The sequence below is a fragment of the Polypterus senegalus genome, chromosome 8 (assembly GCF_016835505.1).
Source record: "Polypterus senegalus isolate Bchr_013 chromosome 8, ASM1683550v1, whole genome shotgun sequence".
Taxonomy (NCBI): domain Eukaryota; kingdom Metazoa; phylum Chordata; class Cladistia; order Polypteriformes; family Polypteridae; genus Polypterus; species Polypterus senegalus.
The window spans coordinates 41,724,881-41,748,361 of NC_053161.1; the positions used below are offsets into that span (position 1 = coordinate 41,724,881).

General features: G+C 37.3%; 1 protein-coding gene across 2 annotated transcripts in view; it reads right to left on the reverse strand.

Annotated features, from left to right (window-relative positions):
* LOC120533917 (gamma-secretase activating protein) overlaps window positions 1–23,481 on the reverse strand; it is a 156,685-nt gene that overhangs the window by 37,306 nt on the left and 95,898 nt on the right. For both annotated transcript variants that reach the window (XM_039761032.1, XM_039761030.1), the window contains 3 exons: window positions 22,018–22,079; window positions 18,712–18,807; window positions 6,133–6,203 (listed from right to left, as the gene is read on the reverse strand). In XM_039761032.1, the coding sequence (XP_039616966.1) occupies window positions 6,133–6,203; window positions 18,712–18,807; window positions 22,018–22,079 (229 nt within the window). The remainder of the gene's footprint in view (window positions 1–6,132; window positions 6,204–18,711; window positions 18,808–22,017; window positions 22,080–23,481) is intronic.

Consider the following 23,481-nt stretch of genomic DNA (forward strand, 5'->3'; position numbering starts at 1 on the left):
TGTAATAAAAAAAAACAGGCTGTGCACTGTAAATCTGAGGACACTTGTAAAATATGTCATCTTCAACTAAAAAATATGCAATTGTAGTTTCTGAACAGCCTGCATGAAACCACATTCCATGGCAAAGTTTTAGTTAAGTCAAAATCTTAATGTGACGCTACATGTAATTTAAATGCCTAAAATTAATTAATATAAATATTGACAGCTCTTACTGAAAATATGTATTTAAGTGAGTAACAATTTTCATTTAAAAAGCATTAATCATGACATAGGAAATGGTTATAGATTTTTATTATTTATAGCAAAATACCCGCGCTTCGCAGCAGAGAAGTAGTGTGTTAAAGAAGTAATGAAAAAGAAAAGGAAATATTTTGAAAATAATGTAACATGATTGTCAATGTAATTGTTTTGTCACTGTTGTAAGTGATGAGTGTTGCTGTCATATATATATATATATATATATATATATATATATATATATATATATATATATATATATATATATATATATACATACACACACATATATATATATTAATATATATACACACACATACATACATACACACACATTATATATACAGTATATCTATCTATATCTCTCTCTCTATATATATACACATACATACTGTACATACATACATACACACACATTATATCACACTATACACACTATATCTATATCTCTATCTATATATCTATATATACATATATATATCTATATATATATATCTATATATATCTATATATATATATATATATATATACACACACACATTATATCTATCTATCTATATATACATATATATATATATATATATATATATAGCGGCGAAGTACTGCCTTAAAAGTTTTATTAAGAAGAAAATTATTTAATTTTAAATTAATTAAATGAATTTTTTAAACTGAGGGGAAATATACCAATAATTATTTGTTATGGATCTCTTTGTATACCACATTGTGAGTTCAGCCCTCCGGTTGTAATATGACCAAGCTGTGCGCTAAGCTTACTCCTAAGCATGCAACGTACAGTTGGCCATGTGAACAGTAATCTTGTTTCAAATCTCACAGTTTGGATTGTTGCTGTCATAATCGGTTTGAGTTTCATGGTTTGTTTCAATTACGACAGTATTTGTAGGACTTGTGTTGAAGTGACATTCGGCATCTGTCAAGCATTGTAAGTATACAACCAGTTTCATCGATAACTTCACATCCAGCTTTTGAGAGTTTAAACATTCATAAACATCAAAGTGTCCACTACTGAAATCATCACCTGTGAATCTAAGATGTTTAAGAGGCATTGGCGGTTGTCCAAAGGTGTAAAATATTTGGCCATTTCGGTACACTTGAAAGCAACAACCGAACAATTCAGCGGCAGCTATCAACTCACATGCAGAACCATAGGTGAAGGGCTTAAGCATTTCACTCTTCTAGTGCTCCTGTGTAGTATAATTATCTCCTGTACCGTCATCATGACGCTTGAACTGAACGCCTGATGAAAGATGCCTCACGCCTGGACAAACTTGTTAAGAAGGCAGGCTCTATTGTAGGAGTAAAGTTGGACAGTTTAACATCTGTGGCAGAGCGACGGGCATTAAGCAAACTCCTGTCAATCATGAATAATCCACTGCATCCACTGAACAGTGTCATCTCCAGGCAGAGGAGTAGCTTCAGTGACAGACTTTTGTCACTGTCCTGCTCCACTGACAGACTGAGGAGACCGTTCCTCCCCCACACTATGCGACTCTTCAATTCCACCCGGGGGACTAAATGCTAACATATTACTTAAAGTTATTGTCTGCTTTTTTTTTTTCTCATTTTTTTTTTTTATTACTATTTAATTTAATATTGTTTCTTTGTATCAGTATACTGCTGCTGGATTATGTGAATTTCCCCTTGGGATTAATAAAGTATTTATCTATGTATCTATGTATCTATCTATAAATCTATTATCTATCAGTCTACACCTTGAACCTGTCCCAGTCATTCAATACATAAGACAAAATGTTCCTCCGGATATCAAGAGTGAGCCTGATATGGCCGTGGAATATGTAACACAGAGAATGGAAAAGATAGGTGCCATCTCCGGGCATGGAAACCACTCGGTAAGTGACAGTTCTTTGATCGATGGTGATCACCTTGATAGACATGTTAATGCGGGTACGGTTGGAATGATAAAGGAAATGTGTACCTGAACAATGTAAAGTAAGTCTAAAATACCTACATAATAACTATAATCGTAATAAATGAACAATAAAACAGCGGAGAAGCCGTGGATTAAATAAAAAGGCTGTAGTTATCAGCAGGGAGACGTGAATCCCGTGGCGAAGCAAGGAAGGGAATGAAGAGACTGGAGCGATGGACGGCCTTATATAGGCAGGCAGCCAACAACGTGGGAGGCGTTGGGGTGGGGGATCCAACGCCGCCTCACACAGTGACAGAGCTGCAGGCTATGGACGTATGTATGCACGTAAGTAGGATTCAGTTAGCGTTGGGAACCCGCGTACCAAATTTCTTGAAGATGGGCCCATAAGTAACAAAGACTGTTGAAAAGTTCAATATGGCGGCCGACAGTGGCATCATACCACCGAAATAAGTACCAAATTTTAGCCTTCTTCCTACACGGGAATTTGGAGAATTAGTGACGTTGGAAAGTTCAATATGGTGGCTGACAGTGGCATCATACCACCGAAATAAGTACGTACATTGGTTTCGGTTAGCGCAGGGAAGCCGCCTACCAAATTTTGTGAAGATAGGGCCATAAATAAGAAAGTTCAACATGGTGGACGTGGTTGACTGTTATGCGTAGAATTTCGAAATGAAACCTGCTTAACTTTTGTAAGTAAGCCGTAAGGAATGAGCCTTCCAAATTTCAGCCTTCTACCTACACGGGAAGTTGGAGAATTAGTGATGAGTCAGTCAGTCAGTGAGGGCTTTGCCTTTTATTAGTATAGATATAATTTGTTGGAAGTACTACTTGAACACTTGTGAGAAACACTGATTAGTTTATTATTAATGGTGCTCAATTGAAAAATAACAATAAAAATATACTATTTAAGACAAGGTTAATAAACTGCATCTATTAAGTAATGTTTTGGACACTTTCATTTTTAATCTAACTTAACATGACTAAAATATCTGAGAGGAAAAACATGCAACATGTTGCCACTTTCCAGCGACCTTAGCCAAGTGACCACTTTCAGTGACCACACTATCCTTTCTATAAATGCCACAGGGATTGGACGGGCATCCCGACCACAGAAGCGGATGGTTCCTTACCTGGACAGAAGACTCTGAGCAGGCAGATGGGCATCCCAACCAGGAGAAAGGAAGGAGCCAGACCCAGAAGTGATGGCCGGAGGGTATGGATGGACAGCCCACCAGAAGATGTCATTGGGGACTCTCTATTTAGGTATTTCTCTTACCTAAACCTTATACTAAGTATTTACACTGGTAGTGATATGATTCAGGAGCCTTTTCTGTGTTTTCAATGATATTGTTTTTATTAACAATATGTTTGCTTTTCACTTTTCTTTTTTAATTACTACGGGGCTCCGCCCCCTGCTCGCTTTGCTCGCCCACCACCGGGTTTGGTTTACCGGATATACAATTTAAAGAGACTGTTATTTTCATGGGAATTGTTACATATACATTATTTTTACTTTTACTTTAAAACTTTTGTAAAAATATTTGTCCTTTATTTTCGGCCTTGGGCGTGGTTAAATCTTTCTTGCAGGAAGTATAACGCTGCTTGTGTTGTGAAGGGGGGGCAGCTGAACGCACGCTATGGTGATGCCTTCGGATCAGCTGCTGTCTTTCTGCTGCTGCTGCTGGCGAACTGCGTGCTCTGTTTGTTGCGTCACACATCGATCATTTAAAAGTCTGTACAGCAGCTGTCCTTTTGCCACTTCGTGTCTCTGCCGCTTGCGTTGTTTTGGGTGGCGGGGGTTGGGTTAAGGAGGGGGTGCTGAATGTACACTAAGGAGTTGAAGTCGGATCATCTGCTGGCTTGTTGCTGCAGGCGAGCTGCGTGTCAATCATTTCAAAGCCTGTACAGCAGCTGTCCTTTTGCCACTTCGCTTCTCTTCTGCTCACGTTGTTCTTGGGGGGGGGTGTTAGGGGCTGAGCACACGCGAAGGAGAAGACGTCGGATTATCTGCTGGCTTGCTGTTGCTGCTGCTGGCGAGCTGCGTGTTCTGCTTGTGACTTGTCGTTGTTTTAAGCTTCAGCTAGGAAGGAACGTTAAGTTTGAGCAGGGAGCACATGATGCCTGGTTTGCCAAAAGCATTCCAACAACTGCTTGGTTAGATGTCCATGAACTTGTTTTAAATCTTGTCTCACTGCCTTGCATTGTGGGACATTATAGTGTCTCTTGCGGGATGTCAAATTGTCTTCCAAGGAGATCATGTCTCGTCTCCCTAGTCTCCCACACCCAAGATTTTTTTTTTATAATAGAGAGATAATAATGTGAGAAGTATGCCTCTGAAGAAACAAAACCTCTCCTTCTTAAGTCCAACTGTGGTACAGATTGTATTATTTTGGTACTCAGATTAAAATTTTTAAAAACCCTGGTTTAAATGAGGTAAATATTTAATGTGGTACTACAAAGATTTATTATTAATACATGCTCCAACAGTATTTTAAAAATAGAAGCAGAATAATACCAATAAAACTAACTAAAGTAAACATCTTGTGCAAATTGAAAGACAATGAATGTGTATCAGTTCTTTGAGCGGTAGAAAAATATGTTGTATTTCATACAATGTCAGTATTACCTTGATTGTTTAATGAACTGGAAAAATTGTTGTCAACATGCTTTGAGGATAATAGTGAAGCATAATTAATTTAAAATTACTTTGCCACTGATATATGAGAAGACTAAAATGTTTTGCAAAATGTGTGCATTTACATTATTTTCTGTCTATTCTATGAAAGGAAAGCTTTGTATTATTAGTTCAACATTAACTACTGCAACATTCATACCTCTTTAGAAATTTAACTCCATTGTACAGATGGGCTTACAAAATCTCAAAGTACTAAAAATACTTGCTTCAACCACTTTACCTTGTAGGACTTGGAGCACTTCCAGGTGCAGTATAAAAGAGGCTGCCCCACTCCATTCAGGGAGCCAGAGTCGGGAGGTGGAGGACAGAGCTTGCGGGAGAGGAGTGGAGGCGGCAAAAGAGAAAGAGAAATAGAAAGGAAGAGGAAAGAAAAGTGAAGAAGGGATTGAGCCGTATTGGGAAGAAGTGTGTGTATTGCATGGTGCAAAAAAAAGAAAAAAGATTAAAGGGCGTGTTGTGCTTGAAATTGTGTCTCGGTGTCTTGTCTGTGGACGGGCTGATCTTCCACAAAAGCAAACAGCAGTCAACTATAGTGTGTGTGTTTAGAATTCAGAGACCAAAGATAGTGAAAATATTGTGGTTTACAGGTGCTGCATACCGAAGGCCGAAATGCCTACTTTTAAAATAACTGAGAGGACTGGAGGCCGTTTGCCTTTACTATCTGTATCAATACAGGACAAAACATTCTGACAGCGCTCATTTGGTGGCATTGCCGGTTTACTCATTAGTTAACATATCCTAACCACTCTGTTACTTTGTCCAAGTTGCGTCAGCATCCATCGCCCGCTTTCACCAACCACTTGCTTCTGATACAAAGATTGTTATTTGATGCAATAGGTTTAGTTGAGTCCCTTTCTTAATAAACCCAAGAAACTGTTGACAGAAAACTCCAGCAATGTTACTTCCTGTCATCCTGAAGTAAAATAAGTTTAAAAATGAACAGATGGTTGATGTTCCTGATGCATTCATGCTGGCAGGTCAGGCACACATTACAATGCCATGTTACAATAACCTTAATTCAGTCTAATTTATTATGAACTGAATATACACATTATCAGCTCATACATGTGATGCTATCGCTGATGAAGCTATTAGTTACAGTACATTGAAAAGGCTATTGTACATAATAAAGAGGCCAGTATAAAAATATTATGTCATTGTCTTCTATACTGATTTCTGTCTCCAGCAGTTTAGTTTATTAGGCCAACCGTAACAGATTGGAAACAATTACAATAAAAATCTAAATGAATAAAACTAGGCAAAGAAACATATTGTATGAATTACTTACAAGCAGAGAGCCTGTGAATCAAGCTCATATTTAACCCAGACTGTTTCCAGTATTTGCTTGATTAATGCCAGCTATGGAGCAAAACAGAAAAATAAAAATAGCATCAGATGATCATTGTGAAATGTAAAAACATTGGATATAATTATTGTAACACAATTGCCATCACCTACACTACCAGTCAAAAGTTTTAGAACACTTCAGTTTTTCCTGTTTTTCTTCAAATTTAAACAGTTGAAATGCAATGCATTACCGTAGATCCCGGAATACAGGCCAACCTGGTATATTAGCCGAACCCCTTCTCTACCTACTAAATTACATGCATTTGCCGATGACCGGTATTTAAGCCGACCCCCTTCTCCAAGCAAAATTTTCTAAATTTCCTTAAAAAAAAAAAAATTTCTTCGGGTATATTTATAATGTTTATCGGCGAGAATTTGAGACTGCCGGCATTTTTGATATATAATATAATGTGCATAATTTACCAAAACACCAATAATTTTTCTAATGTACTAACCAAAAAGTTATAAAAAGTGCCTAGCCTACTTCGATTAAGCTAGGAGCATGGCGGCATGCATGGACGCAGCGGCTCAGGGCTCTCCTTTTCAGTGCACTTTTTTGTTGTTTTTGTACTTTTTTTTTTGTCCTTGTTTGTGCACGATCGGTTTGGCGAACATCCGCTACACCATTCAGAACCTTATAGACATCGGTGTCCAGAGCCAGACATCTGTTTCGAGTGTTTTTCATCACACGCACAACATCCCAGACAACACAGCGAGACCAGCGGGCTCTCCGTGGATTGTTGTCGCCGACCCAACTTGTCGGGTCTAGGAGACAACACAGACGGAGGAGGGAAAGAAAGCAGAAGTGGGGCCGCAGATCCGGCGTTATGCTAAAGCTAAAAAACAACCATACAAGCCCTATACAGAACTTCTTTCTGCACTGAAGGAGCTGCTTTTAATCTCATTGTAGCTACGTATAGTGACAATAACAGGCATTCTATTCTAGAAACAATTTCATACTGTACTCACCATTTAATTTGACATCTTTGGGCTGCAGTTAGGGAGGAGATATTTCCACACAATGTCCATCTTCGTTTCGATTGCGATCGCTTACTTTTACCTTCTCTTCCTTCCTTAGCAATTATGTGTCTTGCTTGCATGGTCTTAATGAATTATATATATATAGGTAAATCACTGCAATTACATCCACAAACACATGTATCTGGGCTCCAACTGACGCTACTAACGCTCTCGGTTGTTTGTTTACAATCGCGCAAGCGGATACACGTGACCGCATCCGTTTCGTAACGCAAGATGTCTATCGTAAATCAAAAGAAAAAATTTCATTTTAAACCTCCCGATAATTTATTATAAATTTTATTAAAAAAATCAACAACTAAAACACTTTTTTGAATAAATTCTTTATTTAATTTAAAGTACCGGCATGCATCTGAAAGATGGCTCTGTGGTTTCGTCATTATTTACTTCCGTATTCATCGGCAAAACCGGCATTGAGCTGGAAATCTTGAATCTGAAACGATACTCGTTGTATAAACCGACCCCCAAACTCCAAGCCAAAAATCTAGGATGAAATTCTCGGCTTATATAACGGGATCTACGGTACCTAAAATGGTGAAAAGGTAAGCAGTAAACTGCCAGAGGTTTACATTTCAATTTTAGGTTAGCAAAAACTGAAAAAAGGAAATTTCACAATATTATAAATGGGCCTTCAGGGAACAACTAATAGATTGCAACCTACAGATGTTCTACGGCAATTAAAGTAAATTAAGCCTTGCATGTTGAAGCAACCAGTTTGCACAGGTGTCCCAAATTCTGTTGATTACTTAAAAATGCTCTGTCTTAAAGCAGAGTTGGAACATACTGTGTTACTACATCTTCTTAAGTACTACTTGGACAATATTACACTGTAGAAAGTTGTAAATTCCAGTGATAATGGCAAGAAAACTGCAATAAACAAGTGAAATTAGACAGAGCAATATTACCCTTAGGAGTGTAGGTCTTTCACTTGGAGAAACTGGATAAACAAAGTGTCAGTGAGTGTTGTGTCCTACACAATCTAAGGGCATTTGGAAAATAAAAAAAAGAAATTCTAATAGGAAGAGATCTGGCAGCCAAAAGTCACAACCCAATCAGAAGACAAGTTTCTGGGGGTCACCAGCTTGAGTGATAGGCTCTTCACAGCACAACAGCTCCAAGAACAGCTTAGCTGTGCTTGAAAAAAGCAAGTCTCAGTTTCTACTGTAAAGAGGAGACTTTATTCTTCAGGTTTGACAGGGTGGGTGGCAGTAAGAAAGCCATTGCTTAAAGGACAAAGTAAGAAAGTGAGGCTTGCCTAGGCTATAAAATACCAGCTGTGGACTACTGCAGACTGGAAGAAAGACTTATGAACTGATGAATCCACATTTGAAATCTTCAGTTCATCACACAGGGTGTTTGTACAACATTGAGCAGGTGAAGGGAAGGCTCCACAGTGTGCAACACCAAATGTCAAATATGGAGGAAGAAGAGTGATGCTCTGGGGTTCTTCTGCTGGAGGCAGAGTTGGTGTCTTGCAAAGAGTGACTGGCATTCTGAATCAAAAGGGTTACCACAGCATTTTACGGAACCACACAATTTATGGTCTGTGTCTAGTAGGTCACGGGTTCATTCATCCTATAGCAAGACAATGACCCAAAACATACCTCCAGGCTATGTGAGAACAACATTAAAAGAAAAGAACAAGAAGGCATACTTCAAAACATGGAAAGCCCAGCATAGTCTGCAGACCTAAACCCCACTGAGTTAGTCTGGGATGAACTGGACAAAAGGGTAAAGGGGAAGCAACCTACAAATGCAACATATTTGTGGAAATGTCTGCAACAGTGTTGGGAAGATCTTTCTGACCAATATTTGATTTGCCCTACAGAAAGAATGAAATGTGTGTATTTGGCTGTTATAGTTGGTTTTTTATTTGCCATTATTTGTTCTATGCCTTGTTTTCATGAAACATTAAGATATTAAACTGCATGCATTTCCATAAAAACTGAAAAAACTGAGGTGTTCTAAAATGCTTGACTGATAGTGTATAAAAATCATTTCTTTTTTAAGTCTATCTGAAAGAAATTATTATGTGTAGCTGCGAAAGTCAACAATATTTCTCAGTATTTAAAAGTTCAGAATATTTTATCTGTATAGATGAAACAAAACTAAACTGTGGTACATTAAACAAGGTACATAGAAAAAACTCCAGTCAGGCATTAAATTTCTGTTTTGACAGATAACAATCAATAGCTAACACTTAATAAAGATCATACAATAGTGTGGCTGGTTATTCAGAGCAAATCTGTTTAACTTTACCTTGTGTTGGTAATATTTGCTTTCCTTCACATTCCTGTGTGATTTTAACAACTCAATCAAACTATAGAATTGTTACATTAGGGTGCTCACTGAAACTCAATTTTTAGTGATGACAAGTAAAAAACAAACCGGCTCAATGACCAATATCTGGTGTAATCTACTATGGGTGGTGGCCCAATTAAATTCAGTTTCTTCAAAATCAGCAGTCTTGGGTTCATTTCCAATTTTTTCCTGTCATCCCAAAAATCCATCTCTATGCCCTGTACACTATGCTTCATTTCTTTAACTAAGCACCTCCATATCTATCACTCTTTTAAACCCTACTACTGCTATTGTCAAAAGTCTGCATCTCCATCACTATCATCACATATATAGAAAAATTCACACACTTCATTTTATACAAAAAGAAGAGGAACAAAGGACAAATCTTTCATATGCAATGAACAAAAGTACAGTTTAATTAAATTTCATTATATTTCTAAAATATGTCAGTATCATTCTGCAATGACTGTCATGGTCTATCCCAAAAGGGAGATCATAACGCTCGAAATCCAATAAATCACCCTTTTCATTTTTCCATTTGAATAGATTTTGTTTTAAAATCATATTAGGGAAATATAAGCAATTATTTTGTGAATTCTTGTGATAAATTGTTGTATTTAACAACAGAATCCATCAAGGTAAACTAACAAATTTATTAATTTTTAGACTAAAAGTGGTATATTAAGTGAGGATGTTTACTGTTTCAAGGTTGAGAAATAGGGGCCTCTAAGGCTCAGTCTTGTGTTTTCTATACTTTCTCCTTTGACAGTTAATCTAATTCACACATTTTCTACATCATTAGATAGGTACATAGATAACTAGAGGGCTTCAAAATTAGCCAAAGCCATTGCAATGCCCACCAAATATTTATCTGAGCCCAGTATGTTTATTTGGTTAAGTACAAAGCCATATAATCTAAAAAAAAAAAAAACTAATAGAAAATGATCTTTGTCATTGCATGGTGTCTACATTTTTTAAGATACACCCCATGCAACACACAGTATGGTATTCTTATTCCATATCACATTGCTTAGGCAGATGAATAAGGAGAGCACAAAATTTGATCAACATGTGCAAACACTGATCTGCTTCGCTGAACTTCTAGATAAAGTGAATATTTAAGGCCATTATTGCTAGAGACTAAAATCTGTTTAAGACTAGCATCTGTTGGATGGGAAAGCATATTGCTGTGGTATACTGGACAAGGAAACGTCCACAAAAAAAAATTACACGCACACAAAAAAATTTTAAATGCAGAAAGACTAAGCAAGCACATAAGAATGTTTTCCTCTGCAAATCTGTCTATTGATGCTTTAGACAGCTAATTAACATTAAACTTTTTCAAAGCCTAATGAACACACAAACTATCTCTTGTATGAATATGTCATGCATATGGAATCTGTTGCATTTCACCATTAAACAAAGCATATGAATTTGGCCAGTGAAAGAATGATGCTAACCGAATGCCTTTGTCACAAATGTAGTGTTGAACCGGTAACTGCACAGGAAAGCTAAATAATTATAATTATAATAATTATAATTCTGTATAAGATGTAACAAAACTAGGATACTCATAATTTGTACATACATACAGTACATGCCCATATATACATACATACTGTATATACAGTACATGCATACAGTATACTGTATAAGTACAGTACACATGCATACACAGATATGTCTAGCATGACAATTTTCTGTTTCAACATTTTGTTTTGTTTTTAAATTACAGTTAATTTATTCATGCTACATGTATCTGTAAGTATTGCATAGCTGAATGGGCTCATAAATGGAATAGCTTTTATTAATAATGATTTGTTCTACATTCAAAACACACCAGCAGTTACCCAATGGTATTGAACAGAGCCTTGGATTCACAACAGAAAGAGTCTAAAGTTAGTGGCATTTTCTTGACCTTTAAACTGAACTTTCTATATACAGTACTATGTAATGGCCTAATTTTTTCCAGTACTATTAACATAGACACCCATATCCACAATTCAACAGGCTTCCTCTGAACAGTAAGCAGAAAGCTTCTGAAGCAATATCAACAGTTTAAAAAAATATGTATTTATTCAGTTGCTAAGCAAATTAAAGGTCTGAAGTTAATATACTGTATTGCACCAAAATCTTCAGTGCAACAAAGCAAATAAAAATCAACTCTACTATATATTGACAATTTTCTGTTCATCTCAAATTTTATTAAAAAAAATCTAATTATTACATTTCCATGTCCCCTTTTAACTTTATTAATATCCAGAAATAATTTGTTATTCTTGATTTACTATACATGTAATCCAGTACTTATCTGAGAGTACACATTTTTCTCTTTGCTTTAAAATTTAAAACATATAAATATGCATAAGTCTAATGTTTATGTACCTTAGCAAGCAAATATACTTAAGCCACATACAAATGTTGTCAATACTGTCATTTACCACTAAAAGCCTCCTTTTGTTTCCATATACTGCATAGTATCCATCGGTGTCAACCCTGTCCTCAAGGATGAAAAGATGACTAATGGGTCAAGAGACAATAATAAAATACAATTCTCAGTGATTTGAAGAGCACAGATGCAAAGATTAAAACTGTTAAGTTCAACTTTGGAAGGGCAAAGTTTGAAAAAATGCGGCAAAGTCTAAAAGGAATAAACTGGGATAATCTTTTATGTGTGAAGGCAATCAAGAAGATTTCGTTTTACACATAATGCAGGATAGGTATATCCCTAAAATTGGAATTAGTAGGAAATCAAAAAATAATCTTCAGTGGGTAAGGGAGGAGATAAAACAGAAGCTGCAAAGGAAAAACAGCTGCATAAGGTAAGACTAATAACACTAATATTAATCTTATGGCGTATCGCAGCATGAGTACAACTATTAAGAAAGACATTACGGAAGCTAAAAAGCAGTTATAGAGAACTATACCAGATAAGGTGAAAGATGACCCTAAAAGGTTCTTTCAGTATTTGAGTAGAAAATGAACGGTCAAGGAGGAGCTACAGTGTGTTACAGGATCTAGTAAAGGGAAAATAAAAACATACAGACAGTGAAATAGCAAATGCTGTAAACTTGCATTTTTCTAAGGTCTTCACATGTGAGGAAGTGGATAAACTCCCAGCATTAACAGGGACTACTAAGGAGGTTCTGAGTGATTTGGAGATTGTAGATGGGGAAGTACTGCTCAGATTAAATAGGCTGAAATCAAGCAAATCTCCAGGACCAGAGTGCTTAAGGAAATTAGTGAGTACCTAAATAAACCCTTGACGAACATTTTTAAGAAGTTACTGTGCACTGACGAAATTCCAAAGGACTGGAAAATGGCAAATATTATCCCATTATATAAAAAGAGTAATCAGTAAGATCCAAGCAATTATAGGATAGTAAGCTTAATATGAATCACAGGTTAATTAATGGAAGGAATTATTAAGGACCAGTAACGGTGCACTGCACAATAACATGCAGTGAATACATTTGACTTGAGCATTCCTAGTTTTCATACTCTTTCTCTGTACATTTAGCATTTGTTTGCTCAGAGGTTGATGCGCTTGCTGCTTCCTGAGCAGCTTTTCTTTTCTCCACCCTAGTGGCCCACTTCTTCTCTTCTTTCGTCGGCATCTTTTTGCGTTAAAACTGATTAAGTCAGTGTTAGTATTGCAATTACTTTGTGTGTTTTCCTTAATTTTTAAGCTGGCACTTAAGTCTTCAATCTACCTCAAGAATGATTTAAGATATGAAGAGGTAGGGGAAGTGACAGTGAAGGTGGTAGGGAATGAGAACGGCGCCCATATGCATATGCCACACGGCCGCCCTGCTGGCTGCTACCGAGAGTTGATTCCACAATAAAATAAAATAAAAATAAAAAGTGTAATAAAAATCATCACCCCGAAAGTGGATAGTAGACGTCACATAGTATATGTGTACCAAATTTCAGGTCAATAGGTCAAACAGTTTGCAAACTACAGGCGATTTAAAATCCTGGACAGACAAATGAACAGCCACAGTAGCATATTATATATAAAGATATGATTAGGCAACACATGGCAAGAACAGGGGTTTTACTGAACAGTTGGCAAGGGTTCAAATGAGGGAGGTTGTTTTTAATTAGTATGCTGTAATTCTATGAGGAAGCTACAAAAGGATATGATCCGATTGGTGCATATGATATTATTTATCTTGATTTTCAGAAAGCAATTGATAAGGTCCACATGAAAAGTTGGACATCAAACTAAAAGAGGTGTGAGTTCAGTGTGTCGTGTATAGATGAGTGAAGAATTGGCTAAAACACAGGAAGCAGAGGGTGAACCTTATCAGAATCAGTTACCTTAATTAAGAGTGGTGTCCCACAAGGGTCAGTGCTAGGGCTGCTACTATTTTTAATACAAATAATGTTTTGGACTAGAATATAAATAACAAATTGGTTAAGTTTGCAGAGGATACAAATCTAGGAGGATCGGCAGATAATTAATGAGCCGCTGAATGATTATGAGGGACTTGGACAACATTCAGGCTTGGGCAAATTTATGGCTGAAGAAATTTAATGTTAGTAAATGTAAAGTTTTACACATCAAAAGTAAAAATGTTAGGTCTGAATACACAATGAGAGGTCTGAAAACTAAAAATGTCCCTTATGAGAAGGATTTAGGGGTCATAGTGGACTCGTCACTATCAACTTCCAGACAATGTTCTTAAGCCATTAGGAAAGCTAACAGAATTTTAGGTTAAGATGTGTAGAGTACAAGTCCAAGGAGGTTATGCTCAAGCTTTATTATGTACTTGTGAGGCCTCATCTGGGGTACTGCAGTTTTGGTCTCCAGGCTTCATAAAAAGAGATAGCAGTGCTAGAAAAAATCCAGATAAAAGTGACTAGGCTGATTCTAGGAATGAAAGGAATGAGTTATGAGGAAAGATTAAAACAGCTGAGCCTTTTCAGCTTAAGAAAAAGGAGGTTAAGAGGTGACTTGATTGAAGTATTAAAAATTATGAAAGGAATTAGTAAACGGGGAAACCTTTGGAAAGTTGTTTAGCGGAAATTTAGCACAAACATTAGGAAGTTGTTCACAGACAACCATAGGTCATGTCAGTTAGGGTCAGGTTTGGGAGCACACACTGGTACAGTACATTGCTGCACCCACCACAAGACGAAACCGCTTGGGATCCTATTTGGCAAAACCCCCAGGCAAACACGCGGTTCAGTCCCACCCCTGGAAATGACCATCTATCTGCCACAGCAAGGTGTTACATGGGCAATGCCTTGGCCTGGGGTCCAGCTGCTCGAGTCATCAACAATGAGGATCCTGTGACCCGGATCGCCCTCAAGAGAATCGTGCCACATGACTGCAGTGCCGTATCTGATGTTCCCTCAAAATGCATGTAATGTGCCACATTCGGGACTTCGTGAGCATCCATTCATTCGACGCAAAGTCTAACCAGCAGCAGCTAAGGATTCTCTGAAAAGACACAGTACTGAAGGAATCCAGTCTTCGTCTCAGGTCACTGGATAGTGTCCATGTCTCGCAACTAAAAACTCTAAAGACTTGGACCTTTGTCCTTTTGCATAGATATTGGGAGCGCCACACACCCCTTTCCAGTGCCCTCATGACCTCCCATGCTCTCTCTATCCATTTACTGACTTCATAGGAAGAGTCACCAGAGACATAAATGTTTCTACCGAGGTAAGTAAAGTTTGACACTCTCTAAGCAGACAGACACACTGCTGATGGCTGTGCTCTAGAGATCATTAAAGGCTTGTTTTTTATCCAGAACACTTGTAAGCCCAGACAATCACAGACTCCTCGCTGAGTTTCTCAAGAGCCCCAATCAGATCCTCCATTGACTCTGCAAAGATCAAAGCACTGTCAGCAAAGTCAAAATCAATTAATCTTTCTTCACAGATAGCTGCCCCACAGCTGCTGGACCCCATGACCCTGCCGAACACCCAGTCCCTGCAAGCACTGAACAGAATAGGAGCAAGAGCACACCCGTGATGAACCCCAGAATCAACTGGGAAAAACACGAAGGTTCTGCCTCCCCTCTGTACAGCACTCACAGTACCAGTGTACAGGCTGGACATGATGTCCAGTAACTTTGGGGGATCCTAAGATGTCGACAGCTTTATGAAAATCGACAAAAGCTGCAAAGAGACTCTGCTGATATTCGTATTTGCACTCCATTAGAACCCTCAGTGCCAGGATATGGTCAATGGTAGACTTCTTAGGCGAAAAAACTAGACTGCTCCGGTCGCTGGTAGGTGAGCAAGTGATCAAGGATCCTACTGAGGATGACCTTAGCAAGGATCTTATCCAGCACCAAGAGCAGTGTTATCTCCCAGTAGTTACTGCAATCCAGATGATCACCCTTTCCTTTGCAGATAGGGACAATAAGTCCTATTTTTCCTTAGAGGTTGGGATGACACCCATCTCCCAAATGGAAGCAAAGATTGATTGCAATGCAAGGGGGACAGTGTTACCACTAGCCTGGAGTAGTTCACCCTGGACACCACAGATTCCTGCAGCCTTCCCAACCTTCAGGTGCAATTTCAGTGAAACTGGGTGGATCACAGGTAATTGGAAGATCAGCCTCAAGAGCCATGGACCCAGAGATGTCCACTGACCTAGCCGGAGCATCAGCTTTAAACAGCTGTTCAAAGTAGCCTTGTCTCATAATATGCTCCTTGAAAAGAGTGACATCAAACACCATCAGGAGGAGCTGATCCACCACAGCAATGGCACCTCCCTAAATATGACTGCCATCTGAGTGACCAGACCAATAAAAGGTGTATCTACAGTCATGACCAAAATAACTGCACCATTTCTCCAGAAAATTGTTGCAATTACAAATGTTTTGGTATACACATGTTTATTTCCTTTATGTGCATTGGAACAACACAAAAAACAGACAAAAAAGCCAAATCTGACATCACGTCACACAGGACTCCAAAAATGGGCTGGAGAAAATTATTGGCACCTTTTCAAAATTGTGGGTAAATTGTTTTATTTCAAGCATATGATGCTTGTTTGAAGTCACCTGTGGCAAAAAACAGGTGCTGGCAATATATCAATCATACCTGAAGCCATTTAAAATAGAGAAAAGTTGACTCAACCTTTCTGTTGTGTGTCTGAGTGTGCCACACTAAGCATGGAGAACAGAAAGAAGAGCAGAGAATTGTCTGAGGACTTGAGAAAAAAAGTTGTGGAAAAATATCAACAATCTCAAGGCTACAAGTCCATCTCCAGAGATCTTCGTGTTCCTTTGTTCACTGTGCGCAACATAATCAAGAAGCTCACAACACATGGCACTGTAGCTAATCTCCCTGGATGTGGACGGAAGAGAAACATTGATAAAAGACTGCAATGAAGGATAGTCCGAATGGTGGATAAACAGCCCCAATCAACTTCAAAACATATTCAAGCTGTTCTGCAGACTCAGGGTGCAACAGTGTCAGCTCGAACTATCCGTCGACATCTGAACGAAATGAAACACTATAGCAGGAGAGACAGGACGACCCCACTGCTAACACAGAAACATAAAAAAGCTAGACTGGAGTTTGCCAAAATGTACTTGAGGAAGCCTCATCATTCTACTGTTTACAAAAACCAGAACGAGGTCTATGAAGAAAAGAACACAGTACCTACAGCCAAACATGGTGGAGGTTCTAAGATGTTTTGGAGATGTGTTGCTGCCTCTGGCACTGGATGCCTTGACTGTGTGCAAGGCATCATGAAATCTGAAGACTACCAAAAGATATTGGGGCGCAATGTAGGGCCCAGTATCAGAAAGCTGGGTCTGCGTCAGAGGTCATGGGTGTTCCAGCTGGACAATGACCCCAAACATACCTCTAAAAGCACCCAGAAATGGTTGAAGACAAAACGCTGGAGAGTTCTGAAGTGTCCAGCAATGAGTCCGGATCTAAATCCGATTGAACACTTATGAAGAGATCTCAAAATTGCTGTTGGAAGAAGGCGTCATTCAAATCTGAGAGACCTTAAGCACTTTGCAAAAGAAGAGTGGTCGGAAATTCCAATTGAGAGATGTAACAAGATTGTTGATGGTTATAGGAAGCGCTTGATTTCAGTTATTTTTTTCCAAAGGGCGTGCAACCAAATATTAAGTTGAGGGTGCCAATTTTGTCCAGCCCGGTTTTTGAGTTCTGTGTGACATGATGCCAGGTTTGGCTTTTTTCTCTGTTTTTTTGTGTTGTTCCAATGCACATAAAGGAAATAAACATGTGTATACCAAAACATTTGGAATTGCATTGCAACAATTTTTGGGGAGAAATGGTGCATTTTCTGGGAAAATTCCAGGGGTGCCGATAATTTCGTCCATGACAGAAATCTGTCCAGTCACAGGTCTAAGCATCTCAGTGAGTACCACCAATGAAATGCAGAGATTACGAAGCTCCTCAGACAGCAGAGGAAAATGATCATCATGCTGGAGAGACAAGATGTTCCATGTGCCTTTCTTGTTGGGCTGCCCCAAATTGTAACCCAAGTGCTGCAGTGCAGCAGGAGACAACTCAGCACCACACCAGTTCCAATCCTCAATAGGCCTGACCCCATTGGCTATCCGGCAGTTTAGACTCTTCCAGGGAGATGGTTCCTAAGGGCTTTCCCCCCATCCCCTGCATAATGTGAGCAGCATTCCTATGGGTGGCTATAGCAGAAATACTGTTGCAGAGGGCAGAAAGGAGTCCCGTCTGTCATTTTGGAGCTGTGTGAAGTTTCTTTTATGGTGGCTGGAGTGCTAATCCTGTCACCAACCGCCAAGTTTTTTCTGCAAGTTGGAGGACCAATTGCAGGGCAGATGCGCGTTAACATTATACCCAGGACAAATAACCACAGACATAGGGAATAAAATACAATGTAGTGTGATAGACAGTAGGACTTGACTTAATGTTAATTTGGGGGAATTAAGTGGATAGGACGGTTGAGATTTGTTGGGCTTAATTTTCTTTTCACGTTAAATCTTTCTAATGTTCTAAAAGTACAGTACAATAAGTATATTTTGTGTGTTCCCTCCCTAAAAAAATCTAATATTAAGTGTGTATAATTTGACCACAACTGTTTATCATCAAGATAAAAAATAAAAATGGTGCTAAATACTTGTTTTGGTGTCAAGATGGAACATAAGAGAAAATCTTCTGGTATATCTTAGGAAATTACAAAGTTTTATATAGTACTTACAAGCTCAGCCACATAATTAAGAGCAAGCATGTCAATCTTTTTCTTTCCTAGACGACTGAAATGTCGATTGAGGTGGTCCCTAAGTTTGTCCACAATCTGTCAAGTACAAAAAACAGAAATGTCATGACTAAAAACAACATGACTTCATATTCAGGATATTAGATCTATTAAAAGCTACTTTAAATTCAGTTTAATATTCACATTTATCATCATTTTATATATAAAAAGTGCCATTAAATGTGTTTTTTTTTTATCAGATTAGCATTGCTATATGCAGTATATAGATATAAGCAAATATTTTCTTTATGGTGAGACCTACTGTACCAACACTAGCTGATATCTTATTCTACGAAAGAGGTCAACTGTAGTATAGGGGAAAGAAATGAAGTGATTAACAGTAATCATCAAATATTTATCAGCTTAGCTTTTGGCAACAACACTAATTAATGAGACATTTCAGGAAGACTCATATTTTATTTTTCTTACAATTTTCTATAGATTTGGGTTCCAGGTCATTAGACTTATATCAAGATAATTAAAATACACTTGTTAAACAAAACAACACAATTTACTTATGAAAACAAGGATCACAGTAATATGATAACTGCATGTATATCAACACAAGACTAACAACAACAAATGCTATTGTTAGTTTGTTTGGAGGTTTTGTGGACTTTCTTGATTTTGTAGTGTTTTTCATTTAGCATTTCTCTTTTTTGAACTTGTGACACAGCATCTTGTCTTTGTACACTTGAATGGATAGCCATGGGTGATAGAAGGTTAAATATTGTTATGCTGTGTTTTGAGGCTCTGTTGTTTTCAAAGCAGTCAAAAGTTTATAAAAGACAAAATGTTGCCTTTTGATCTTGTATTAAGAATTAAGCAAGAGAAACTAAGTTGTATAGCTGCCTGCTTACTAACTACTCAGAGCTCTTCATCTTGACACAGATAAAGCTGTTTTAGCAATACCAAGCTATTAAGAAGATGTGTGATGTGGACAGGTGTTGTTGCTGCCTAGTGTTCAAATGAAGAATGTTCAGAGTGGACGTGTGGTCTTTGCCACGTGGTGTTTTGCCTGTGGTGAGACATTGACTTCCTCAGGTAGCTTTGGGTATCACGTTTCTTAGGGAAAAGCAATATTTTTTTTTACAATGAGGGTGAGGTGAAAAGATTTCTTTCTCAAAGCAACTGGAACAAAGTTAAACTGTAGAAGAGCTGATTTTTGAGCTGATGGTGGCCAAGTGTATAAAGAGGAATTTTAGAGCGCTTCAAGCTGCAAAAGCTCAAAGTGCTAAGCAAGGGAGGGAAGAGATAAATACACTTAGATTTTAAATTAATGTGTAGCATCTCCTGACGATGAGACTCCAATTCAAAGTGCAGATCATGAGAAAGCAAGAATTCAAGTATGGTTACAAAATTAAGATGAATGTTGTTCCAGGTGCCTCTTGATCTGGCAAGATGAATGTTATTCCAGGTGCCTCTTGATTTGGCAAAGAGGTCAGAGATATCAATTCACGTTTGACTAAAATGTATGGTTAATATATGAAATTAAGAAAGTAAGCTCATCAAATGTTGGCTAATGGTAAAACTGACAAACAGCTCAGTTGCTAAAACAAGTTCCTGTTTACAATGCATGTGAGGGAGGGTCTGTTGTGTATTACAGAAAGTGAGAAACTAGTAAATTGTGGCAGTGCCAAACTCTTGTCTTATAGTAGGTCTAAAAGAACAGATGCAAAAGGAGAACACTTGCAGGACACTGATAAATATACTACATTAACATCAGCATCTTTCCTCTCAATTTCAGAGAGTTCTAAGAAGTTAAACTCTATGTACAGTACAATAAGACCACAATACCAAGTTTTACTGATAAAATGTACATAACAATTCACTTCATGGAATGAAAAGTGCAAATACATGGTAAAAAGTGCCTTTTAAATTTCCTAGAAATTAGATTCATTTGCAGAAAGCAAGTAACTGGGGACTGGGCGGTCTCATGGTCTGGAATCCCTACAGATTTTATTTTTTCTCCAGCCGTCTGGAGTTTTTTTGTTTTTTCTGTCCCCCCTGGCCATTGGACCTTACTCTTATTCGATGTTAATTAATGTTGATTTATTTTGTTTTCTTATTGTGTCTTTTAATATTCTATTCTTTATTATGTAAAGCACTTTGAGCTACTGTTTGTATGAAAATGTGCTATATAAATAAATGTTGTTGTTGTTGTTGTAAATATCGGCAGCAGTACACTTCTCCACTCCTCAGGCATCCTCTCACTTTCCAAGATTACATTAAATAATCTGGTTAAAAACTTCACTGCCATCTTTCCTAAACACCTTCATGCTTCCATAGGTATGTCATCTGGACCAACGGCCTTTCCATTTTTCATTATAATAATATTATATTATTTTACTACAGGTCTATTCAACAAAAGTTGACGGACAACTTTGTTTTATAAGCAACTAGATTATTTAAAACAGACTAGTTGCATTATTTAAAAATAAAAAATTAAATATAGCATTAGATTCTATGTACTAAATACTTAAATAAAAAAAAAACACACTGATGTTTGATTTATTTGATATTTGCAGGTCTTAAGTATATATTTTAATTATCTTTATGGAAATACAGTCTGTTTCAGGAATTCAATTTTTTTTACTTTTATTAGTTAATACCAGCAGAGGTACTGGCCATTGTTTATGTAATGCTTCTAAAGGTGAAAGGAAATACATGCAAAGGACATACAACATACAAATATAAAGAATACTGTATTTGACAACATATGTGCAGTCAAATGCTGCCTCACATATTTTGTTTCTGATATTAAGAATTTGTTAGTTTTCGCATACCCCTTAAGGTCAGAGCACAGGATCAGCCATTGTACAGCACCCCTGGAGCAATTGAAGGTTAAGGGCCTTGCTCAAGGGCCCAGCAGAGTAGGATCTCTTTTGGCAGTGACGGGGATTCGAACCGGCAACCATCGGAATACCAGCGCAGATTTAAATGGAAAAAAAAGCCAAATTTGATACAGTAATTGAGATCTTAGGAATTTATTTTAAATGCATATCTTGATCGTACCATAATGACATATTTTTGTGTAGATTGGATTGTTCAGTGTTTATTATAGTATAATACATAAAGGGCTATACAAGTACTATTTGAGTTGATTGTGTAATTTAATTCTAATTAAGTTTTGAAGAATATTCAGATATTTTATGAAAGATGTAAGCTATATAAAATAACAAACCTTGAATAGTTTCTGCAGAAAACTAACAACTAGTGAATGAATGTGTATTAACATTTGAAACCTACCAGGCCAATGAGCACCCTCTGCTGGTTGTCTTCCTCTTGAAACAGTGGAACCACTCTTGTATCTTGAATTTAGGACAAGGAAATACAAATTACTCTGCTACAGTGCTCAGAATGCACCTTCAATTTACAATTATGCAAAATGCTACAGCAAAATTTTTAAACTTTTCAAAACAGTCTGTATTGCACCAAAGCTCAACAACAGAGTCCCAGAAATGTGCATAAATAACAAGAGATCTGGTAATAAAAGTAAAGATGAACAGAGAAAATATATGTCGGCATTAATATTGTAAATAATGATTAGGCCATAGCTCTTTGTCTAAATTTACATTTAATGAAAACAGTGAACATATAATTAAAGATGCTTCAAATGAAAAGCAGCATTCAAAAATAGCAATTACAGGTATAACCTGGATCTAAATTCTTGAGTTAAAACAGAGTCTCACAAAAATTGACATTAACAAAATAGAGTAGTGACATCTGTCTGGTTCTTCCACAATCTGGAATGTGGAGGGCAGTGACCCCAACCTGACTCTGTCCCAGTTTATATTATAAAGGCTAAACTAAGGAACAATTTAATTGTCCTAGATCAAAATCGTTCATCAACTATAGTACTATACAATAGTTACTTCAGTAGTGTGTTTGTACACACGTCAAATTACAGAGGATCGATACAAGGGGCTTTTCATCTGGGACCTGGATCCAAGATTTGTCTTTGTTTTAATAGGGTTAAAAAGGAGAATGTATGCAACAGCAGACAATCTCCATTGGCCATCCAGCAAATCTTTCTCCACAAGTGATCACAAAGAATTTAGAATACGATCAAAGAACCTGTGGGCCTCTTCTGCCTTAGTTAAGCAAGAGTTCTAGACACCTATATCAGAAAGAAGCTGGGCAACAACATAAAGTTGGAAACCACTGATAAGAGTACAAGTGCCCAAATGATCCTAAAAGATCTTTAAGCATTATGAATATTTTTTTAATGACAAAGAAGTAAAAATTCCAATTTTCTTGTCTATATGAGCACCACGACTTATTTAAATTTTTAGATATTTATGTAAACGTTGTTAAGACAGTGTGTCAATCTGAGAAATGAGTACCGTGCTGAAAATGTTTCTCAAGGAGCCAGAATTCATCCACAGTGATGTGATGGACAGATCAGTAACTAAAAGAAATATCTCACTGCAGTTGCTACAGAAGCGAAATAAATCCATATGGTGTACTGCGGATTGTGTAAATTATTTTAAATAAATAAATACCATTATTTTGAATTATTGGTTTGTTTAGGGTCTCACTTATCCAAAACCTGCAGTATCACTTGCAGTTAAACATCTACTAAAACTTTAACTTATTAACCACTCATCCATTTTCAAATCTGTCCATTCATGGCTACAAAGGTAACTACTTACAGTGAAAACATAATCTATATAATAATCTTGTTAATAATGATAATATATTTTAAATCAC